The sequence below is a fragment of the Lactuca virosa genome, chromosome 1, assembly GCF_052849685.1.
Source record: "Lactuca virosa cultivar CGN04683 chromosome 1, Lactuca_virosa_CGN04683_v6, whole genome shotgun sequence".
NCBI lineage: Eukaryota > Viridiplantae > Streptophyta > Magnoliopsida > Asterales > Asteraceae > Lactuca > Lactuca virosa.
In genome coordinates this window covers 62,410,020-62,432,983 of record NC_136426.1, presented here as the reverse complement: position 1 = coordinate 62,432,983, position 22,964 = coordinate 62,410,020, and the positions used below count along the sequence as shown (strand labels likewise).

Sequence of the window (22,964 nt, the reverse complement as noted above, 5' to 3'; positions counted from 1 at the left end):
CTCTTGTCTTCAAAAATCAAAAAATAATAAATATAAATAGTTAAATAATAAACATTAACATATTTTATATAAAAGAAGTCTTTTTCCCAATGACAATAAATAACAAAAAAAAAAAGTTTTAGTTAGTGGTTGGACAACAGTACAGATACAACTAAAGTGATAACTACAACAATTTAAATTGAATAAAAAATAGCAACATTGAGTTTCAAGAGTAAGCCAACCATATCATTATACATCCAACAATATGCATTCAACGATAGAACAACATCAAATCCAAATTTCATTATAAACCACAAAATTTCCCACAATACCCCTAACTTAGAAAACCTCCCAAAATACATAAACCTCCTGACATAAGTTGGAAACAGAGATACAAGAAGAAGGAATTGTAATCTGACTTTTTTGTTCTCTAAGATCAGTGCAACCTCAAACCTCAATCCACGAATGAAAGAAAGAATCAGAAAACCTTGGTGACTTTCATTCAACAAAGAAGAGAAGAAATAAAATAAACATCAGAAGAACCAAAAAATTTCAGAAAAAAAATAAATCGATAGAAATTAAAATCATAAGAAGGATGTTCTGGGAATAGGAGAAAAGTAAATACAACTGTTATCGTCACTACTTGTTGTGATGTCTCTCGGTATCTCGTCTCCTCGTTTTCTCCCTGTCTCTTCCTTTTCTTTGTGTGCGGCTGTGTTTTATTTTGTCTCACTATCGCTTCTTTTTTTCATACGCAAAATGGATCAAACTTAGGGCCCAAAATAATAATAGATCCTTACGAATATTCGAAGATTGATGCCCCCATGCTATACGATGCCTTGGGCCATGGCCCAGGTCGCCCTACCCACCTACCCTTGGGCCGGCCCTGATTCGTCACAACCCGTGGATCCTATCACAAGTACGCCGCCACCTTTGCGTACTTACCATCGACGTCGACCGGCCCAACTGACTGACTCTTTTTCTGATGAACATTCTTCTGAGCAGATGGCTTCACCCACAACAGAACTTGTGAGTGAGCCTGATGATACTACAAGCCTACCGGACTCACCTCCTATGCCGATCACGCCTTATGTGTTGGATCCTGATCTAGATCGTCCCGTAGCTGACTCGTAATCCTTATCCAATTTATAATTTCTTGAGCTACCATCGTTTATCTCCTTCCTATACTGCCTTTGTATCGTCTTTGTCTTCTGTTTCCACTCCTAAAAACCAAAGGGAGGCTCTTACAGACCAGTGATGGAGACAAGCAATGGTCGATGAGATGAATGCATTGCACTCTACAGGTACGTGGGATTTGGTTCCGCTTCCTCCTAGAAAATCGACAGTCGGTTGTCGTTGGGTTTATACCGTCAAAGTCAATCCTTATGGAAATATAGACCGGTTAAAAGCACGGTTGGTTGCTAAAGGCTATACGCAAGTTTATGGACTTGATTATAGTGACACGTTCTCACCGGTTGCTAAAATGGCTTCAATACGGATTTTTCTTTCCATGGCTGCCATTCATCAATGGCCTCTCTATCAGTTGGACATAAAAAATGCTTTCTTACATGGGGAGTTGCAAGAAGAGGTTTATATGGAGCAACCTCCCAGATTTGTTGCTCAGGGGAAGTCTAAATTGGTATGTCGATTGAGGCGTTCTCTCTATGGGCTTAAACAATCCCCACGAGCATGGTTTGGTCGCTTTAGCTCGGTCCTTCAAAAATTTGGTATGAAGTGGAGCGAGACTGATCATTTTGTCTTCTATCGTTGCTCATCTAACCATTGCATATATTTGGTTGTTTATGTGGATGACATCGTGATTACTGGAAATAATCAGGATGGAATTCAGAAGCTCAAGCAACATCTATTCCAACACTTTGAGACAAAAGATTTGGGAAAACTCAAGTACTTATTGGGAATAGAAGTGGCACAATCCCAACAGGGCGTCTTTATCTCCCAACGAAAGTATGCATTGGATATTTTGAAAGAAACCGATACCAAACCATACCGAATTTAAAAAAATGGTACGGTACTTGGTACTCCAAATACATGCAATTCGGGAATCGGTACCACCGGTACCGGTACTAGTACCGAAAACCGATACCATTCCCGGTACCGGTACCGGTATTATTAATTCGGTTCGGTACTCGGGATTGACTTTCAACCAAATTTGGTTTTCGGGAAATCGGGAACGGTACGGGTTGGTACCGGTTCCGTCCCACGCTCATCCCTATCAACCATAGGGTATTGCGTTTTATTGGGGGTAATCTTGTTTCATGGAAAAGCAAGAAACAATCTGTGGTTGCTTTATCAACTGCCGAAGCCGAATATCGAGCCATGGCAAAAGCAACATGTGAGCTTATATGGACGAAGCATTTCCTTGAAGAGTTGAAACTTATAAAGGTTCAACTGATGTAGTTGATATGCGACAATCAAGCTGCTCTTCATATTGCATCAAATCCGGTCTTTCATGAACGAACCAAGCACATAGAGATTGACTGCCATTTTATTCGACATAAAATTCTTTCACGGGAGATTGCTACAAGTTTTGTCAAGTCAAATGATCAACTAGCTGACATATTCACAAAGTCTCTTGCAAGGCCAAGGATTAATTATATTTGTAACAAGTTTGGAACATACAATTTGTACGCTCCAGCTTGAGGAGGAGTGTTGAAAATTAACTGTAAATCTCTAAATATTATTAAAAGAGAACCCTTAATTCACCAATGAAGCAATCAAGGCCCTTGATTGTATTTCAATCATATGATTTCCACCCTTAGATCAAATTGATGACATCATTTTTTCCAAATAGAATTCAAACGTTTAATTATAGAATCTTTAAATTTACCAATTACATTTCAAACACAATTACATTAAATTATAGAATCTTTAATTATAGAATCTATTCATATTTAATTATAGAATCTATTCATAATTTCTAAAATATATTTCACAATTCGGGCACAATTACATTTAATTATAGAATCTTTAAAATTAGTAATTATATTATTAATTGAAGCATATCATTCTATTTATATATGAGGCATCAGTTTCTCCATTTAATTATAGCCGCCCCCATCTTTCTCCTCTATTTTTTTTCTTAAACCAGAATTCCCTAATCCTCTTCTTCCTCATGTCAATGGTTGTGCTTCAATTGATGCTTTGTGTGTTTATAACAGAATGTAGCACCATGAGGTGGTTCCTTTTTGCTCATGTATTCTTCGAATTTGTGTATTACCTCTTCCTTGCATTTCCAATTATCACACCTCTGTTTTGGCTTCACACAAATCCCTACAAACTGAAGCAAGCATCTCCTTCAAGACATCTTTTGACGATCTATGCCATCATTAACCCTAATTAATATTGTTCATAATTTAATTCAATTATTTATAGTTTTTGGCTTCAAAATTCAAATCTGCTTAGTTTTTTCTTTTTAAAAAAACTCATTAAATAAACATATAAATAATTATGTTATCTTTAATATATATTAAAACAAAAATCTTATGATATCATCTGAAACAATCTGGGTCATTGATTGTATTTCAATCTTATGTTTTCCACCCTTAGATCAAATTGGTGACATCATCTTTCCCAAATGGAATGTATTTAATTCCAATAAAAGCTTTCCAATTGTCAAACAAAATTAGCTTAAATCCATTGAAATATAATGTATTTAATTTTAATTAAATTTTTTCATATTTTAAATCTTGAATTTCCGGTTATAAAGGTTTTAAAATAGTCAACTTTAAAAACATATTACTGAAAACCATTTCAATTAAGGCATTAAATATCAACCATTAATATAAATTCGTTTATATTAGCAAACCATTAATATAAAATCCATTTTATTAGGAAACCATTGATACCAAAAAATCAGATTCAAATTATCACATACATATACGATTCATCATTGAATTTGCGGCTCACATTTATTTTCGATCGTTGCTTTTCTTCAAACCTTGTCCTACAACATCATTCTTATTGTTTATCACTTCCATCATCATTCTCTGCTTCAAACCTTTATTGTTGTGCACTAGAAGGTCAGTACCTTCTTTCGCTTTTTTATATTTTTTTCGATTATTTTTTGTTCCTGTATCAAATATATGTATTCATATATATTTTGATATTCTTTGTCACAGCTTACATGAAATCGATTAACTACTTTTCTGAAACTTTTCAAAGAAATAAGAAAATATATTACGTACCTTTAATCTAGAAAAAAAAAATGTACTCTGATGGAAACCAGTTAAAACACAATATAGCAAAGTACTTTGATAGAATGGCAAATGCACCCTACCCATTTTCCTGTTTATGGTAATCAATTTTTTTGTGTATTCGTTTAGCATGATACTTCCATTTTTTATCCGAAGGGTAAATCATTAATTTAGTATGTATAATGTTCATCAGAGGGGTAAATCAGTAATTTAATTTAAACATTGATCAAATTGTGAGCTGCTACTATTTCTGTTTGTTTAATAATCTCAACCTGGTTACTGTTTTTGATTGTATATAATATCTTAAATTGTTGGCTGAATTACAGGGATTGCAATCTTGATATAGAACTCATATAATCTATTAAGATAAATATATGGTAATATCGAATGGAAAATGGAGGATAAGTATATAATAGGAATAAAGAGATATTTTTTTAGTGTTTGAATGTAAATTAATATCCTAATATGATGGTTGAATTACAACATTTCTAACTTTAAATTGAAATCATAACCGAAGGTTATTGATATTCTTGGATGGATTTTTTTAAAATGTTAAGTACGATTTTAAGGTTTAGGGGCAGAAAGGTATATTTATTTGTGATAGAATAAAGAAGGAATATTCGAATTTACCTTTTTGAAGGTATCAATAAACTCCTAAAATTATGTGATTTATTTTAATTTAATTGCAAATTAGATGCAGAAAACCTTTAAGTAAGGAAACATAAGGGCAAAAGGGTAATTCAACTTAGGAAACTAGAAAAGCATTGGGCTGGAAAAGAAATTCAACACTAGATATTGAGATGACACGTATATTAAAATGATTCTTTTAGCATGATACTTCCATTTTTTATCTGAAGGCTAAATCATTAATTTAGTATGGACTATGTTCATCAGAAGGGTAAATTGGTAATTTAATTTAAAAATGGATCGAATCAGTTGTTGCTACTATTTATGTTTGTTTGATTATCTCAACTTAGTTACTGTTTCTGACCTTATTGTCGAATATAATAACTTCATATTATACCATTTTTAGGAATGTACGTGTAAAGTACATTACGATAACAATTTTAACAGTAACTTGTTGTGATTTTTTCGTGTTGTAAATGCCTTTTAATTTATCTTTTATTCACTATTAAGGAGATAGATTTTATAAACAATTTAATCCAGAAAGGGTTAAACTATAATTATTCTAATTTGTATATGTTTCTGTACAGTAAATACAAATTTCAAAGATTGTTTTCTATGACTAACAAAATTATGTTTCTATTTTTGGAATCTCATATAACATCATTCAGTCTAGATTAAGTCAAAGAAAACAAAAATGTATAATTTTTCATATTAAATTCTTAACCTATTAACTTGGACTTGATACTCAACAACCTCTACAAACTGCAATAGTTATATGATTTTTTACAATTTATAGCAACATACTTACCATGAAAAAAGAACTTTTAATTTAAACTACAACTTAGTTTTTTATCGGTAACAATAATATACAACACTTAATATCAACATCCTTGCCAACCGGTTTCTCTAAATATTAATACATGAACCATATCAAAAGTATGCTAAGAAGTTAGAATCTAAACTAGGAATGATCTTATTTCCTTGAATATCATATTTACGGTATTATAGAATTTTTTTATGACAAAATTGCAAAAATGGTTCTTGTGGTATGCATTTTTTTGGGGTTTTAGTCCAAACCCCGACTTTTTTGGATTGATAGTCCTTTTGGACTAGTTTGTATGTAAAAATGGTCCCTGTGAAAATTGAAATGACTAAATTGCCCTCTAGATATATTTTTTTATATTTTTTCTATTTAATTTAATGTTTTATTAATAATAACATGGGCCTCTCTCTCTCTCTCTCTCCCTCTCTCTCTCTCTGGGTTTGTTTTGATAACACTCAAGAACATCATCATAGAGCACTCAAGAATATCTTCATGAACTCAAGAACATATTCCACCACCACCACCATTCGACCACCGTCCGCCATCACCACCATCCGCAACTACCACCCACCTCCATCTCCACCTAAAAGTCATCCCTGAAACAAAAAAACTATACACAACGTCTGGGTTTGTTCTTGGGTTCTCCCCTAAAACTCATTGCCAGATCTAAAGCCTCATCAAGATTTCCAGAACACACACACTTACATTCAAGAACACATTCATGAACCCCATATCTAATGAACATAAACACACACGAAATCAGATCTGATGAACAAACACACACACGAAATCTAATCCAATGTACACACACATGAAATCAGATACACTATCACACACTTACGAAATCAAATCTGATAAACACACACACACACACGAAATCAGATCCGATGAACACACTCACACACACACACATGAAATCAAATCTGATGAATACAAACACATGAAAAAAAAATCTGATGAACACACACACGATCAGATCTGATGAAGGGTTTTCAGATCGAGTTAAAGGGTTCTCGGGTTCATGTCTCTGATATCCTCGTCAGAAGACGATGAGCTCCTCCTCAGATGAGTTGCCTTCAAGTCACACACGATGGAGTCGGAGCCGTCTGTTAAAGCAAGCCCTAGCATTGCCAGAGAAATGTTTGTCTTCAAAATCTGGTCACGTCTCCGATCTCATCCCTGAAAATGAAGAATTTTTTTATGTGTTTTTGTGTGTGTTTGGAGGGGACAAAGAAGAAAAAAGGAGAAATGCTTGTCTCGAATGTTGATTTTGAGAGAGAGAGAGAGAGAGAGAGAGGTCCATTATTATTTTTTAATTGTTAAAATAATTAAATAAATAGTATTAGATTTTAAAATAATGAAAGAAAATGAAAAATAAATATCCCAAGGGTATTATAGTCATTTCAATTTTCACAGGGACTATTTTCACATACAAACTAGTCCAAAAGGACCACTAATCTAAAAAGTCGAGGTTTGAACTAAAACCCACAAAAAATGCATACCACAGGGACCATTTTTGCAGTTTTGTCTTTTTTTATTTGATTGTAGAATTAAATTGCATAATTACAATTAACATTTTTTTATTTAACTTTGTATGTAGGTATGAAACAAAATAAGTATATTTTTGAAGGAACATTGTTCAAAATAATTTGTATAATCTAAAATACATGTTAATTTAGTTCATTTCTATACTTTCCTGTAACATTGGATTTTTTTGTCATGTTACATTCAAAATATGGGTTATTAGAACAGACGCCTTAGGTGTTTGACGAAATGTCTCAAAGAATCTCACACAAGTTCTCTACGCTCACCTCACAACCAGGTATAAATTTTGGTTTTTTTTTTCTAGATTTTTAGCATCATGTGTTTTTTATGTTTGCAACTTTGTAGTGTTACATTTTTTTTTGTCTCATCCTCAGGTTTTTCTATCTCTGATAGGGCTTCATTTTTTATATTTATTGTAAACTATCGATTCAATCTATGTCACTTTGTTATGAATTTTATCAGCGTGATAAGATTCTAATAAATTGTCAATTTCTTGATCTTTTAGAAAAAGATGTTCTAACTTGATTATCATCTACGACGGTGGTATTCTATTTTGTTGATGAAGCGATCTATGATTTGGCAATGATGGTTTTTACGGATTATGTTTGGACTGATAATTGTTCTTGTCATCAAAAAAATACATCCAACAAAAAGTGAAAGACAATTTTTTAAATTAATACCATAATCTAACTTTAAAGGATCTTTTTTCAACTTTGATGGCATGTAATAGAGTTTTGGCTGAAAATTTCAATTTTGTCGGCATATAACAGGTTATGACTTAAATAATGATATTAGATATCTGGGCAATCAGGTTTTCTTCGGTTCTTAAATTATTTTGCAGAAAGTGGTCCAATTTGGTATTATTGATCTCACAAAAGGCAAGTCTCATGTCTCTTTTAGCATATCCATTGAGTTTAATAGTTTATTGTCCATATTTGTTTTAAAAAAATGTTAAATCTTGATTTAGTGAATGCAAATCAGTAGGAAGTAAAGGTGCAAGAAGAGAAAAATATTAAATATGGGATGATCATGGTTATTTCAAGCCAAAATAAAATTCTAAAGTAATAAATGCTAAATTTAAAAGATAAACACTTGTAATGCAAAATACATATTATACTTCCCAAATAAATAACCAAAAACTAACCTCATCCCCAAATAAATTACATATTAACTAACATCAATAAATTATGATTATAGTGTCTTGATTTTTAATTATACATGATAGAGAGTCGGTTAATATGTAGTCATTATTTTTATATTCGTATCGGTTCTGAACTACAAAAACTATATTCAAATAATAAAAATGAAATGTAACATATACGATGGTAATAATGCAAAAATAACCTTCGAATTTGGTTTCATACAAAAAATAGTCTAAAACTTATTTCTAAAAGCAACAAGAAATAACAATGAACTTTCAAAAAGAAATGAGAAATTGCAACGAACTTTTAAAAACTATCAAGAATGTATAATATAGGATGATAATAATGCTTAAAAACACCGAGTTTGATCTAATGCGAAAAAAGTAATTTTATATGAAAGTAGGATTGCGGTAATACTAAAAGAACCTATATGTTTTTTATCTGATGCAAAAATGGTCGAAACATACTTCTAAATTGGCAAGAAATAGCAATGAACTTTTAATTCATCTTGAATAACCATTTAATAGCTATATGTGAAAGATATGAATACTCGGCAGTTAAGACCATAGACCTTACTCAAACGTCCGCAAATGTCTTGAAGTAAGCATTCATTTTTCCATTATTTTATCATTGTCATAAAATAAAAATAAAAAATCATCATGTGTTTAAATTGTTTAATTCGTCTCATAATAACAAGTAAGTTGTGTGTCAATTATGTATTTTGACATTTTCAATAAGTCATGGGCAATATCTAAATCGAGCAAACATAAATATTTTTATATTTCTTTGTTAGAGTTTTTTTATATTTAATATTGGGGAGGGGGGGGGGGTATGTGGTTCATTTCAAATAAACATAAATAAGTTGTCAAACGTTTGATTATACTTGTGTAGATCCGTTTTTGCGCATGGTTAACTATATGTAGTTGTTTCCGGTGTCACAAGTAAAAAAGGTTTGAAGGTACTTTGTGGCGATGAAGGTCGTTCAACTAATAAAACAAAAAATGTTGTCTACAAAGAAGCCCTTCAACGACTATATATATTTACCAACCTCGGTGTATTTTATACACATTTCAATAATTCCAATAACTTTGATTTTTTTATAATTATTTTGCAATATCTATATACATTTCTATTTTATTTATGCGTTCCCCGCGTTTAACGCGGGTCATAATCTAGTTAGTTGTATATTAGGCTGTCAATTAGGAGTAAATCAAGGTGTATAATTTCCATGTTTAAATAGTTGCCTAGATTAGTGAGATAGGCTCTAGTATAAATTAAGGCCCTGTACTTCTTTATTCTGTGTGAAATACGGATCACAATCTTCTTCAGTTTTATTTAGTAACCAACATTTCTCTTGTTTCAATCCAGCTTTTGCATCTTTCCACCATCTGGAGGTTTTAGATTTGAGTGGCAACAGTTTTGTTGGGATCGTCCCATCAGCAGCATTATCTTCCTTAAGAGCTGTCTCATTCGCTTACAATTATCTTAATGGATCATTATCAGATCATGGTAAGTTATCTAAAGTATGAACATTTCAGTGTTATGATTATTTTGCAACATTACCTTTCCTCGATGGTTGATCTTTTTGAAGGCGTATAACCATGCAAATGAAAGTCATATATATTTTTGGAAGGTTAATCTTTTGTAACTTACCCTTTGAGTTTCATGGCTTACGCAGAACATTTTTTTTCTCTTGTTTGACAGGGTTATGTGAGTTGAAGAACCTCCATGAGTTGGATCTTAGTGGCAACATGCTCCATCGAACTCTGCCTCAGTGTTTGAAAATCTATCATCTCTTAAGTTGTTGGATATTTCTTCAAATCGATTATCGGGGATAATTGTGCCATCACTTGTTGCTAATCTTACATCTCTAGAGTACATTGATTTTAGTCATAACTTATTTGAAGGTTCATTCTCGTTCAGTTCCTTTGCCGATCATGTAAAGCTTGAGGTGGTTTTGTTTAGAAGTGATAATGACAGATTTGAGGTGGAAACCGAAGAGCCTATAGGTTGGATTCCAATGTTCCAGTTGAAAATCCTTGAGCTATCTAATTGTAATATGAAAATGCCTAAAGGATTTGTTATTCCTGGGTTTCTACTTCACCAGCACAAGTTACAGGAAGTAGACATGTCTCACAGCTCCTTGGAGGGACACTTCCCAAATTGGTTGATTAAAAACAACACGTATCTGGAACGTCTTGTTCTAAGGAACAACTTGTTTGTCGGTATGCCTTTGTATAGGAATGCTAATATGCTGGAGTTGGATATGTCTGGAAATCGCATGATAGGTACTATTCCTGACGATATACCAAAGTTCTTTCCCAACATAGGGCATTTGAATTTGTCCATGAATAGTTTAAGTGGTGTTATCCCATCCTCAGTCGGTGAATTGAGTGAATTATTGATGCTGGATTTATCAGACAATGAGTTATCAGGAGAAATACCAAAGGGATTCTTTACAAAAAAGTCTAGTTTGATGATCTTAAAACTATCAAGGAACAAATTGCACGGCCAGGTACTCTCAGGAAACTTAACCTGGGGCAGCCTCTATTTGGTTTACTTAGATAGCAACCATTTCACAGGGAAAATTGGAAATAAGAGCAACAAGGAAAAGCTTGAATCTCTGAAGGTTTTGGATATTAGCAATAACTTGTTTACAGGCATCATCCCTGATTGGATAGGCAACATGAGTAGCTTGTCTGAATTGGTGGTGAGAAATAATAGTTTCCAAGGCCCGTTTCCTTGTGGAGCAGCTCCATTTTCATTTCTTGATATTTCGCAAAATTCTTTCTCCGGACCCATCCCGTCCTGTTTGAATTTGCAAAATATGAAGCATCTTCTTTTGGGTTCCAACAAATTCATTGGATCAATACCCAAATCCTTTCGTAATTTGACTCAGGTTTTGACTTTGGACATTGGCAACAACTCCGTGTCAGGCAGGATTCCTACATTTCTTGGTGAATTATCCAATTTAAGAATTCTTCTTTTAAGAAAAAACAACTTGAGTGATTCCATCCCGAAGCAGTTGTGTCAATTAAGTAAAGTGAGTTTGTTAGACTTATCTGGTAACTCACTTTCTGGTTCGGTACCTAGCTGCCTTCACAATATTACTGGCCCAACCGACCTTGCTTTCTTCAAAAATGTGATGGTGAGGTATAGCCTTGATTCCTCTCCCCATTATGGGAGTATTCTATTGGGGATGCATCCTATCTACCTCAACAGTGAAGTATTGGAAACACAAGATGAAATTCAATATACAACAAAAAGGCTCTTTCTCAGCTACAAGGGTGGCATCCTTGATTACATGACAGGATTGGATCTATCTAGTAACAAACTTACAGGTGAAATTCCACAAGAACTTGGGGGGTTGAGCCAGATTCGCGCTTTAAACCTGTCTCACAATCAGCTGACTGGACCCATTCCAGTGAGCTTCTCAAATCTTGCAAATATGGAGAGCTTGGACCTTTCCTCAAATGGATTGACTGACAAAGTTCCATCAGAACTGATTCGGATCAATTTTCTATCTTTTTTCGATGTGTCTCACAACAATTTGTCGGGTAGACTCCCAGAAAGGAAAGGACAGTTTAGTACCTTTACGAAAGCGAGCTACCAAGGCAATCCACTTCTTTGTGGACCACCACTAGACAATAGATGCAGAACTCAGTTGCAGGCTTTTAAAGAAGAAAAACGCACTGAGAAATGGTATGATATCGATATGACGTGTTTCTATGGAAGTTCTAGTTCAACATGTGTTGTGTTCTTGTTGGGATTTTTTGCGCTTCTTTACATCAATCCTTACTGGCGCAGATGGTGGCTAAACTTGGTTGAAGATTGTATGTATGCATGCTGTTACTTCATTTATGATTCACTAAGAAAGCCTTGTATGATCTTCCGCAAGTAGGACCTCGTGTTACATTATAAACATCAATTTACTTTTGTATCAATCTGAATTTTTCTGTTTGATATATGTATGATGGTGATGCACAATAATACCCTAGTAGTGATTATAAGTGAATATGTTGTTGCTTGCAATCTGTTAGGAGTTAAACTCTGTACAACCTTTGTGGCTATAGTAAGATCTCAAATTTCTCACACCAATTCTCCCGTTTTATGTAAAGGTCTCTAAGATTTCGTAGCTGTTGAAGCTGCTGAGGTTTTGGAATAAATCATCTAGAAATCTTCAATCAATTAGTCTCCCACATATCAAGAGCATGTTTTCAACATTCCATCTCTCAAAACTTATGATCTGCAAAAGTCTACTCAATTAATAGGTGGCTCCCAAGTTCTATCCTGCCTAAGGCATGGTTATTTGGAAAGTTTTTGTTATGTAGTTAACTAAACAATTGAATCTGGTCTTGTTTTTACTAATTATTACTTTTCAACATTCCTATGTAGACAATGCTTGAATTGAGCAGTTGTAATTTTGTTCCATTACTATAATTGAATTGTAGGATGATGTAATTCAGTTTCAGTCTAATCATAAGCTACTCCCTTTTTTGAAATTGCAAAATTATTACCAAAAGCTAGCATATACCCATATCAGCGGACAAAAAAAGAACAGAGTTTGTTGCTGAGGAATAATAGCAGATTTTAGCTTTTTCACCCATCCTAACCAAACTATTTACCCTATTCCACTAAATAGGTGGAAGGGTACATGATATCAAAAATGGCGTTACCACTTGCATTAAATTGGACCTGAGTTAAGGTTGTAAACTAGTAATTAATTAACTGGAATATGTTACCACCTATTGATGTTTATTTCTTCATTAAACCTTATTAAACTTCATCACCTAAATTTATCTTACCTGCAAGAGAAACCACATACGACATCAAATGTTCAAAATCTCACCATGAATTCAAACTCAAATCCAATTTCCGGTGACCAGCGGTGGATCCTTACAATTCGTCAAGCCATCGATGAAGACGTAGAAGAAGATACTGATATCCCGGTGAGTATATTCAATGTCCCAATCGGCCTAGTTTCCACAAAACCTGAATGTTACATTCCACAACAAGTAGCATTAGGCCCTTACCACCATCGGCGACCCGAGCTCTATGAAATGGAAAGATACAAGCTTTCTGCTGCTAAAAGATGTCAAAAACAAATGCAAGGTAGCAATGTCAAGTTTCAACAAATTGTTGATCAGTTTGTGGTTTTAGAGCCAAAGATCAGAGCATGTTACCATAAGTATCTACATTTTGATGGTGAAACCGTAGCTTGGATGATGGCCCTTGATGTTTCTTTCTTGCTCGAGTGTCTTGATGTTTACAATATTGAAAAAGGAAGATTGATCTCACGAGTAACATCAAGAATGTCACATTTAGTTGATTTTCCATATAGAAAATTTGCGCATGATGCAATTCTTAGAGATATTGTGATGTTAGAGAATCAGATTCCAATTTTTCTTTTGGAAAAGATGTTGGAATTCAAATTCAAATCTCAATCTTCCGAATCTGCTCAGAAATATTTAACTTCGACTTTGTTAGGGTTGCATAAAGAGCTTTCGCCTTTTACGGTTGTGTATCAAGAGTGCAATCTTCACTCCAGTGAAGATTGTGCCCATGTGCTAGAGTTTCTATACCACATGATCATTGATCCCAACATCAAACAACAATGGTATGAAACAACTAATGAAGGTCACGATGAAGAACAAGTACAAGAAAGTCGACACAAATTCCAACGAATCATCAATGCCATACAGAACTTTGTTAAAAGATTGATATCTTCAGAACCCGTTAAACTTTTAGTAAATTTCCCTCTCGCGATCATTTCCAACACATCCATGGTAAGAATCTTGAAACAACAAGTATGTTATGATGAAGATAAACAAATTTCAAGCGTAGAATGTACTAGTAAACCACCATTAATGGAGGAAATCTCGATCCCTTCGGTCACCGAGCTTGTTAAAGCGGGCTTCGGATTTTCTCCCTCATCGGGTGGGATCTTGACCATTGACTTTGATAATAAGACATCTACGTTATTTCTACCCATCGTGAGTTTTGATGTAAATACAGATGTCGTATTAAGAAATCTGGTCGCTTACGAGGTATGCAAAGCATCTGGGCCGTTGATTTTGACTCGTTACATCGAGTTGATGAATGGGATTATTGATACCAAAGAAGATGTGAAGTTGCTTAGAGAAATGGGGATCATCAAGAACCGACTGAAAAGCGATGAAGAGGTTGCTAATTTGTGGAATGGAATGAGCAGGTGTGTGAGATTGACGAAGCTGCCCTTCTTGGACACGGTGATTGAAGATGTTAACAGGGTTTATGAAGGGAAATGGAGGGTTAAAATAGGGAAATTGATGAAGGTTTATGTGTTTGGTTCATGGCAGTTTCTTGTATTTGTAGCTGTGGTGATGGTCTTGTTCTTGATGTCTTTAGAGGTGACCTCTTCTATATTTAGATGTATATTTATGTTTTTTATAAGAAGTATTGTTTGATTTATTTTAGAGGAAACATGTCGATCTAAACTGGGACTCGTATATTCGGTTTCGAAGTGATCACATTTAAGTGTTTAACAACTTGACCTGGGACCATTTCGGAGTAAGGTGGTATAAAAATCTATTTATTTAATTTGTGTCAAAAATCTTAGAAAATAATCAATTCTCTTCTCTCTCTCTCAGGGGAGATATGTTGAATGTTATCGTTTTTTTTTCTTCAAAAAATGCCCAAAATATGTTACAAATGGTTGGTTTTAACACAACCCTTTATGCTAAAAAGGTTACCCCGTTAAGTTGGTTAAGTGCAATTGTGCAAACCACCTCACCCCATTTTGCTAGCAATCAAAATATTCAAATGAAACGAGATTGAACTCCACATAGAAAGCAGCACACCTCCAATTTCTAGCAATACTATTCAACAATGAGTTTCAAAACTCAATTCCAATTCTATTCTAATCGAAGCACCACCAATATGTTGAATATCTAACTCTGGAAAACATTCATTTCAGAAAAACGAATGCTAATCCAAATGGTACATAGATTTCTAGCAAGATCTTCAATGTTTTCCACATTCAAAAATCTGGCAAAACAAAAACGTTTTGCCAACTTACAAGTTCTTTGGAGGTAAACATATATGTCATTGTGCCATGTATCCCAAAAAGCTCCCCTAATTCATGATTACCACAAGAATGTGGGAAATTGGTGATATACAATGTAACTCAATTACATGATAAAGCATCATAGTTTGTCTTTTCGGCCCTAGGATAAGACCCGAAACTATCAATTCCCTCTCGAGGACCACATGTAGATATATGTGGATCCCCATATTAACTCTCCAAAAGAGTCTTTGTAGACAGGAGGGGGACTCCAACATATATATAGTCATTTATAAGACCGTGTCGCACATATGTGAGATACACTATCATTCCCCGAGTTAGACATGGATGTGCTGAACCACAGGACACGAGATGTCGGCTCTAATAACATGAAAACAAAAATTACATTTGAATCAGATTCAAAAAAAAATCCATAAAAACCAAATACAAAAACCTAATCTATACAAAACTATGTCAAAAGAAATAGATTTGGTTTGCAAACCCTCAAATGAAATAGAAAAACGCCAGTTGCACTAGGTCTGTTGTTCGGGTATACCCGTCAGGTTTCGGGTATTTTCGGGGCGGGTTTTTCAGATAAATATCAAGTGAAACTATAACCGATACTCGAACCAAATTGAATTTCGGGTATTCGGGTTTCAGGGTTGGGTCGAGTGAATTTTAAGATACCCGATTTTTTAAAAAAAATTATATAAATTTCATTATAGAAAATATAGATACATATTAGGGCTATTTTTTATTAAAACAAGTGACATGTATGTATGTATGTATGTATGTATGTATGTATGTATATATATATATATATATACACACACACACACAAAGAGAGAGAGGTAAGTTCAGTTGAGAAAATAAAAAAAGGTTGAGAATTGGTGAATTATTCTCAACCACTCATTTATTTTTGCCGCAAAAACCTCCATCGTATCGACGGAAATGGGAAAGGTATACACATGTTTTTTCCAACAAAACATGTTTCCTTAAACTATGTTAATCATTATCTTAATATATACAAAAACATAGTTTTTATCGTTTTTTAATTTTTAAGGAGCTATTTTTATCGAAAAATGATTTTAAATATATCAAAATTCATAATTTTTCTCTATAAATAGACATCTATATTGATATAGTTTTAAGATAAATTAAAATTTTTATTTTTTTTATAGTTTCAGCTATCGTTATTTATAAGTGAATAAAAATTCATCAGATTTTTACTACAGTACATTCGTTATTCACTTATGAATAAAAGAATATGATTAATTGTTTTTACAGTTTAAGTATCCATTATACTACTTATTCATATATGAATAGCAAATTAACTGTAACAAAAACCTGATAAATGTTTTATTCATATATGAATATAAAATATGACGACAACTAATACATATTTTATTCATATATAAATATAATATATGACGAAAGATGATGTAAAATATATTTGAAGTAAGAAAACTTTATTACGTGTTATATTCATATATGAACAATACTCAAACTATAAAAAAAGTTAAACATACGTTTTATTGATAAGTGAATAACGAATGTACTGTAATAAAAATCTGATGGATTTTTATTCACTTATGAATAATGAGAGCTGAAACTCTAAAAAAATAAATTTTTTATTTTATCTTAAAACCATATCAATATGGATGTCTATTTATAGAGAATCAAAAATTATGAATTTTGATATATTTAAAATAATTTTTCGATAAAAATAGCTTTCTAAAAATAAAAATAAAAAAAAATAAAAAAAAAACAAAACAAAAGAAATATGTTTTTGTGTATATTAAGGTAATGATTAGAGTAGTTTAAGGAAACATGTGTTTGGTTGGAAAACACATGTTTATCCGTTATCCATTTCCGTCAGTACGCCTAAGTGTTTTGCGGCAAAATAAATGTGTGGCTGAGAATGATTCCCTTATTCTCAACATTTTTTTTCTCAATTGAACCCTCCTATATATATATATATATATATATATATATATATATATATATATATATATATATATTACACAAAATAAAAATTATTTTTATAAATTTTTTATCATGTTTATTTTTTCTTATTTCTTAGATATTTTTGTAATATACATTAAAATCACAAGAAATTTAAGCGTTTTAAAACAACGTCAAATCATAGAATGTTTACAAAATCATTGTTTTCAAAATATTGTTCCATATCAGAGTATCTCATAGATCAAAAGTACATAAAACAGAGGATGTGTACGGTCACGTTTTCGCATTCCCGCGATCATCCGAAGTACCTGACACCACAACTAAAAACTATAAGCCAAAGCTTAGTGAGTTCCCCCGACTCGTCGAGTCCTTCCTGAACTCGAGAAGTCGTGAAATCCCCCATTGACTCGTCGAGTTTCCCTGCAACTCGCTGAGTTCATGTATGTCCAAATGTCGGGAAAACCCTACCTGACTCGCCGAGTTATCCTACTGACTCGTCGAGTCCATGCACGACAATCTTCATCAGACTCGTCGAGTTGACCATGCAACTCGTCAAGTCCCTTTAGTCCTTTCTCCATTCAGATGCTTTTTAAGCCATTCCAAAGCTCCACAACATAGATCTAAGCTCCTAAGGCATACTTCTTACGTAAAGTTGCAAATTTTACGTACATGTAAGGTGATAATGACTTAAATCAAGCTAAATAAGAGATTCTAGGCAAGGGAAATACACTATCATGCTAAAGGCTGAAACTTTATGATTATAAGTGTTGGATTAGATGTCTAAGCCCATAACTATTATTGGTATGTACTCGACCCGAGAGTAGCATGGTCCATTTGGGTTGCATATCATCAGGACAATTTGTTAGGATGGACTCTTGAGAGAAAGGTTATATATGATTCATTAATATATTATAAGTTATAATATATTAATATGAAATCATATGTTTGAATTAGTATTGATCAAGAATTAATTTGGAATTAATTTGTGATCAAAGAAGACTAATTAAATCTATGGGGACTAATTATGGTAATTAGTTATATTTATATGTGTTGGGCTTATGATCCATGTTGGACCAAGTTTATGTATGGATACATAAAGAGTTGGGTCACATGAAACATGGATCATAAAACCCATGGGTATGGATTTGGGTTATACCCATGACTCTTGAAATACCACACATATAAATACATGCATCATGACCTAAAAAATGCCACTTGTGGTTACACATGAAGTTCTTGGAGTTCATGGGTGTTTTTGGGTGCATGGAATTCTATCTCAAGTTCCACCTTTGTCCTAGGTGTGTTGTGACTTCATTTGAGGCTTCCACACTATTGGGGCTAAGCTCTTAAGGCCAAATACATCAAGACTTCAAGCTACATAAAAGGTATGTTACTCTAACTAGTATCTTATATGGTTTATGTCAAATGCATGCTAGTTATAGGTTTAATGCCTTGGAAACCATTTTCATGTATAATTAGTGAAAACATAGATCCAAGGTATTTAGGGTTGTATGTGCACCATAGGATGTTGTAGTATGCAAAACCCAACAGTGGTATCAGAGCCATGGGTTGTTTTCTGTTATATTGATGCAAATGTTTGATTTTCAAAGTTGAAAAAAAAAAGAAAAAAAACATGAAGTCTTTCAAATATTAAGATAATTACATTGTTTTGTGGAAAACTAATTATTTGTAAAATTTGAATCATTTGCTATATGAGTTGAATTATGTCAAATTTAGTAAAAGATAAAATGATATGATTATTTTATTAGTTTTAAAAGTTTGATCTAAAGAGGTTTTTTTTAAACCTCCATAAGTTATGGATATGAAAGTTTTTTAAAAAAATTGATTCAAAGTTTTTTATTGAGTTACAAAACTTGGTGTTAATGTTTTGAAGAATTCCATAACTTGTTCTTAAGTTATGGAACATGAAAAGTTTCATCATAAAACAAACATTTAACTCCATAAGTTATGGAATCCAAAAGTTTTCAAGAGTTACAAAACTTGCCCTCAAGTTTTGGAATTTGAAAAAAGTTTTTTATGAAAAAAAATTGAATTCTAAAACTCTTGGGTTCATAACTTAAACAATTAATTAAATGGTTTTAATTTTGAATTTAATAATTGAAATTATGATGTTTTGTTGAATAGTTCAAATTAACTCTTATGGACTTTATTAATAGTTAATTAAAGAGTTTAATTAAAAGAGTATTATTAAATCCATAAATATATGGTTTGAGTTTAATTAAATTAAAAGTCTAGTTTAATTAATAGATTAAACCACCAAGTATTTTAAATGTCTAAAATACACCCTTATACTATTATAATATTATAAGTTTAATATTTATATATATGTATAAGAGTAAGTCAGTCTTACCGTTAGTAAGCCTCATTCACGAAGCCGGTCTATAAGGGGGTATAAGGTTACTGCCTATAAAATGGCAGTTTAATGGGTGTCCACTCTCACCCACCGCTTCCTTGACTGGTGGAGGGTCGTTAGCCGAACGGGTAGGACAAGGACTATAATTTTCATTAAAAGTATAATTATGAATACTAAGTAACTAAACACTTATTAAATTCCCAATCTTGGTTACTTAGGAAAATGTGAATTTGGAGCTAACCCATGAAATTACACTTTGCACCTTGTTAAGCCGTTAGTGGAGCGTGTGTGGTAAACTGGCACACTAATCTGGGACTGACAATGTGTGGCAAATGGTAGCTTGATGTTAATCATAGATCAGTGGAGCGTGTGTGGTTAACCGGCACATTGATTAGGTGGTTGTAACATTAAGTGTACCAAGTTAATTTGCACGGTTATTCACTCCTTGTTTGTGATTCTCGGCATCCCAGTCACAAACTTGAAGGGCACAATCGAGATTTAAACATGCCATTGAATAGTTCAATGAATCTCAAAAGATCTAGGAGTTTCAATCCATTTAAGACCTAAAATTTCTTTTCGTTTTTCATGGCGGAAATTGGTAAATCGTCATTTACCTACCTTTAAATATTTTGTATCTTGGATTACGGCATCCCTCTTCCAAGTTATAAAATATTGTGTTGGGTCCTAGCCTTAATATTTCATATAGGGTGTTATATTAAGGACTTAAATCAACTTACTTGAATTTCTCCCATTGTAGATGTCTGGTTCAGACAACTATGATCTTCCCAAATCTCTTCGAACAAGCTTTCCTAATAAAGATGATGTCCTGCAATTAGATCATGGAAATCATACTTCTCTTCCTCCACCTCCTCCAATTATTCTCCCTAACCCACAAGTTTAAGGTCACTCAAGCCCTATTGGCAAGCAAAGTCTGTGTGTGCTCACATCTTGGAGATGAAGTCATATATAGACAGGCCGGGAGAGTTGGGTGTCAAAGTCTTGAGGAAGTTGGTTGTTGACTAGGTTCTTCAATCACTTCCTAAGTCACATAGTGAGTTCCTTTGGGACTACTATATGACAGACCATGACATGACCCTTAATGATCTTACCTATTTGCTTGATGCTGCTGAATCAACGATGATTTGGAGCACTGGTAAAGCAAATTTGATTGGAAGATCGACTTCCCAAAATTCCATGGACATTGATAATGGTAACATTGGAAATCCAGAAAAGCTTTCTCTTCCCAATGGAAATGGATTGGCCATAGTCAACTCGGTTGACCAAATGGTAAAGAGAAAGGCTAAGTCTGAGATAGTCCCGTGTACCATTCCTAAAGAGTCCATATGTTTCTATTGCCAAAGAAAGAGGCATTGGTTGCGAAGCTGCTCTATTTACCTGAAAGATCATAAGGGTGGTAAAGTCAAAAAGGTTTGACTCTACTTCGGGTAAAGTCTACTATCTAACTCTATTAAGTTCCTATTATGAGATTCTTATTACATGATGTGACTAGGTCGCATTTTGATGTTTTAAGAATCAAAGAAAAGAGAGGAAGCTTAAAAGAAGAATATGCTGATTCTGATCGCGAAGATGGATTTCAATCGCATGGTTCGGTGATCAGAATTTTGAGCTGTTACTTAAGAGTTGGGATAGATTGCCTAGGAATAAATAACAACATTGTTTTCATGTGCATTTTCATTGTAAGGATAAGTTTTTCCGCAAGTTTTAAAATAAAAGAAAAAGTTTTAATTTTATTTATTTTTAAATATCCTTACAATGGGATTTGTGAAAAATTGTTGTTTATATGATTCCATTGATAGCAATATTGGAAAATGGATTTGATTCTTTCGTTTGTGGTAGTGTCGAGAATTTTCCGAATAAGGAAAGATTCTCATCACCCAAGTTTTAGTTGGATAAAAACTTGGAATCATGCAACTTGTGTGATGAATGAGAATTTTCATCTTTGGGAAATTAAGGCTAATTCCTTGTTCACATGTATATGTAACTCAAGTGAAGGACTAGGGGATCGGGTACACTTGGTTGTGCATTGGTCAAGTCCACCACAAAGATCGATAAGACTATTCGTCATGATTTACTAAAGTTTAGTAAATATGGTTATGCTTACAAGTTTAAGTATAATTCTGAAACATTGGAAAAGTTTCAATGTATGGCAGGACGAATGAGAGGAATCAAATTAAGCAGAAAGATAAAAGTTTATCCAATCTGAAAATATGGGAGAGTACTTCAGTATCATGTTTTATGATCATCTTAATGATTAGCAAAAACCATATCACAATCGATCCTCTAAGGACATCTTAGTGCAATTGTTTGACTAAGAAGAGGAATCGTGAATTGTTGAGATGGTTAAATCAAAAGATGAATCATACTTCGTTCCAAATTAAGTCTTAGAGTAATACTCCAAGATTGTAACTCGAGTGACATAATCTTAAGAAAAGTTTAAAAACACTTATCAAACGTAGAGTAAAATGTTTTCTACTCTTGTACATTTGAAATTGGTAAGTTGTGATGTCTTGGATAAGACAAAGAACAACTAAGGCCAATTGTGTGAAGTGTTTGCCTAGATAAGAATTTGAACTAACTCTTGAATATTTGCTTTGTCAAGGAATGGTTCTTGACAAGAGAATCTTATATGTCAAGAGGTCAGTGGGAGTCTTAAAGATCTTGAAAAGTCTCAAGAACTAATCAAGGGTATTGTTTATCACTAGCACACGACTTGAGATTTATAACCAATCGTGTTGACATATTCTTGTTTCTGTGCGTATTCCAATTAAGTTGACTATGCATGTGATTTCTATGAGTTCTCAGTTGTTTGCATAACTACTTGGAAGCAATGGTAGGCCCTTGTGCTGCCAGGAGGCAAGAAGTTAAGATTGAACAAGTTCAGTTCATATGAGTTTGGATTTGTCGCTAAACTTATCTTGTGATTATGGTTATGACAGATTCACTTGGATAGGAACACATACACCATAAAATCTAAGTTTCATAAGGTTTCTCTCCGATTCATGAAAATGATGGTGAGGAAACGCTTTCACTAAGTAGAATTTAAGTAAATAGCAATTGTGATATTTGCATTCTCAAAGTCGTTAGTGGAGCGTGTGTGGTTAACCGGCACACTAACATGGACTAGTGAGAATGGCAAAAGGTCTAAACATTATAATTACGACATCCCTCTTCGTAAGTGTTTAGACACACATGTGAGCTATCTAAGGAAAGGTGTATGATTTTGATAAAGTCT

General features: G+C 33.3%; 1 protein-coding gene and 1 pseudogene across 1 annotated transcript; both read left to right on the top strand.

Annotated features, from left to right (window-relative positions):
- Window positions 1–1,249: 1,249 nt before the first annotated feature.
- LOC145114320 (receptor-like protein 1) lies at window positions 1,250–12,231 on the top strand (annotated as a pseudogene).
- A 942-nt stretch (window positions 12,232–13,173) lies between these two features.
- LOC145114312 (putative UPF0481 protein At3g02645) lies at window positions 13,174–14,776 on the top strand. The gene has a single exon (XM_079050312.1). The coding sequence runs from the start codon at window positions 13,181–13,183 to the stop codon at window positions 14,774–14,776; it is 1,596 nt and encodes a 531-aa protein (XP_078906438.1). The 5' UTR covers window positions 13,174–13,180.
- The last annotated feature ends 8,188 nt before the right edge of the window (window positions 14,777–22,964 follow it).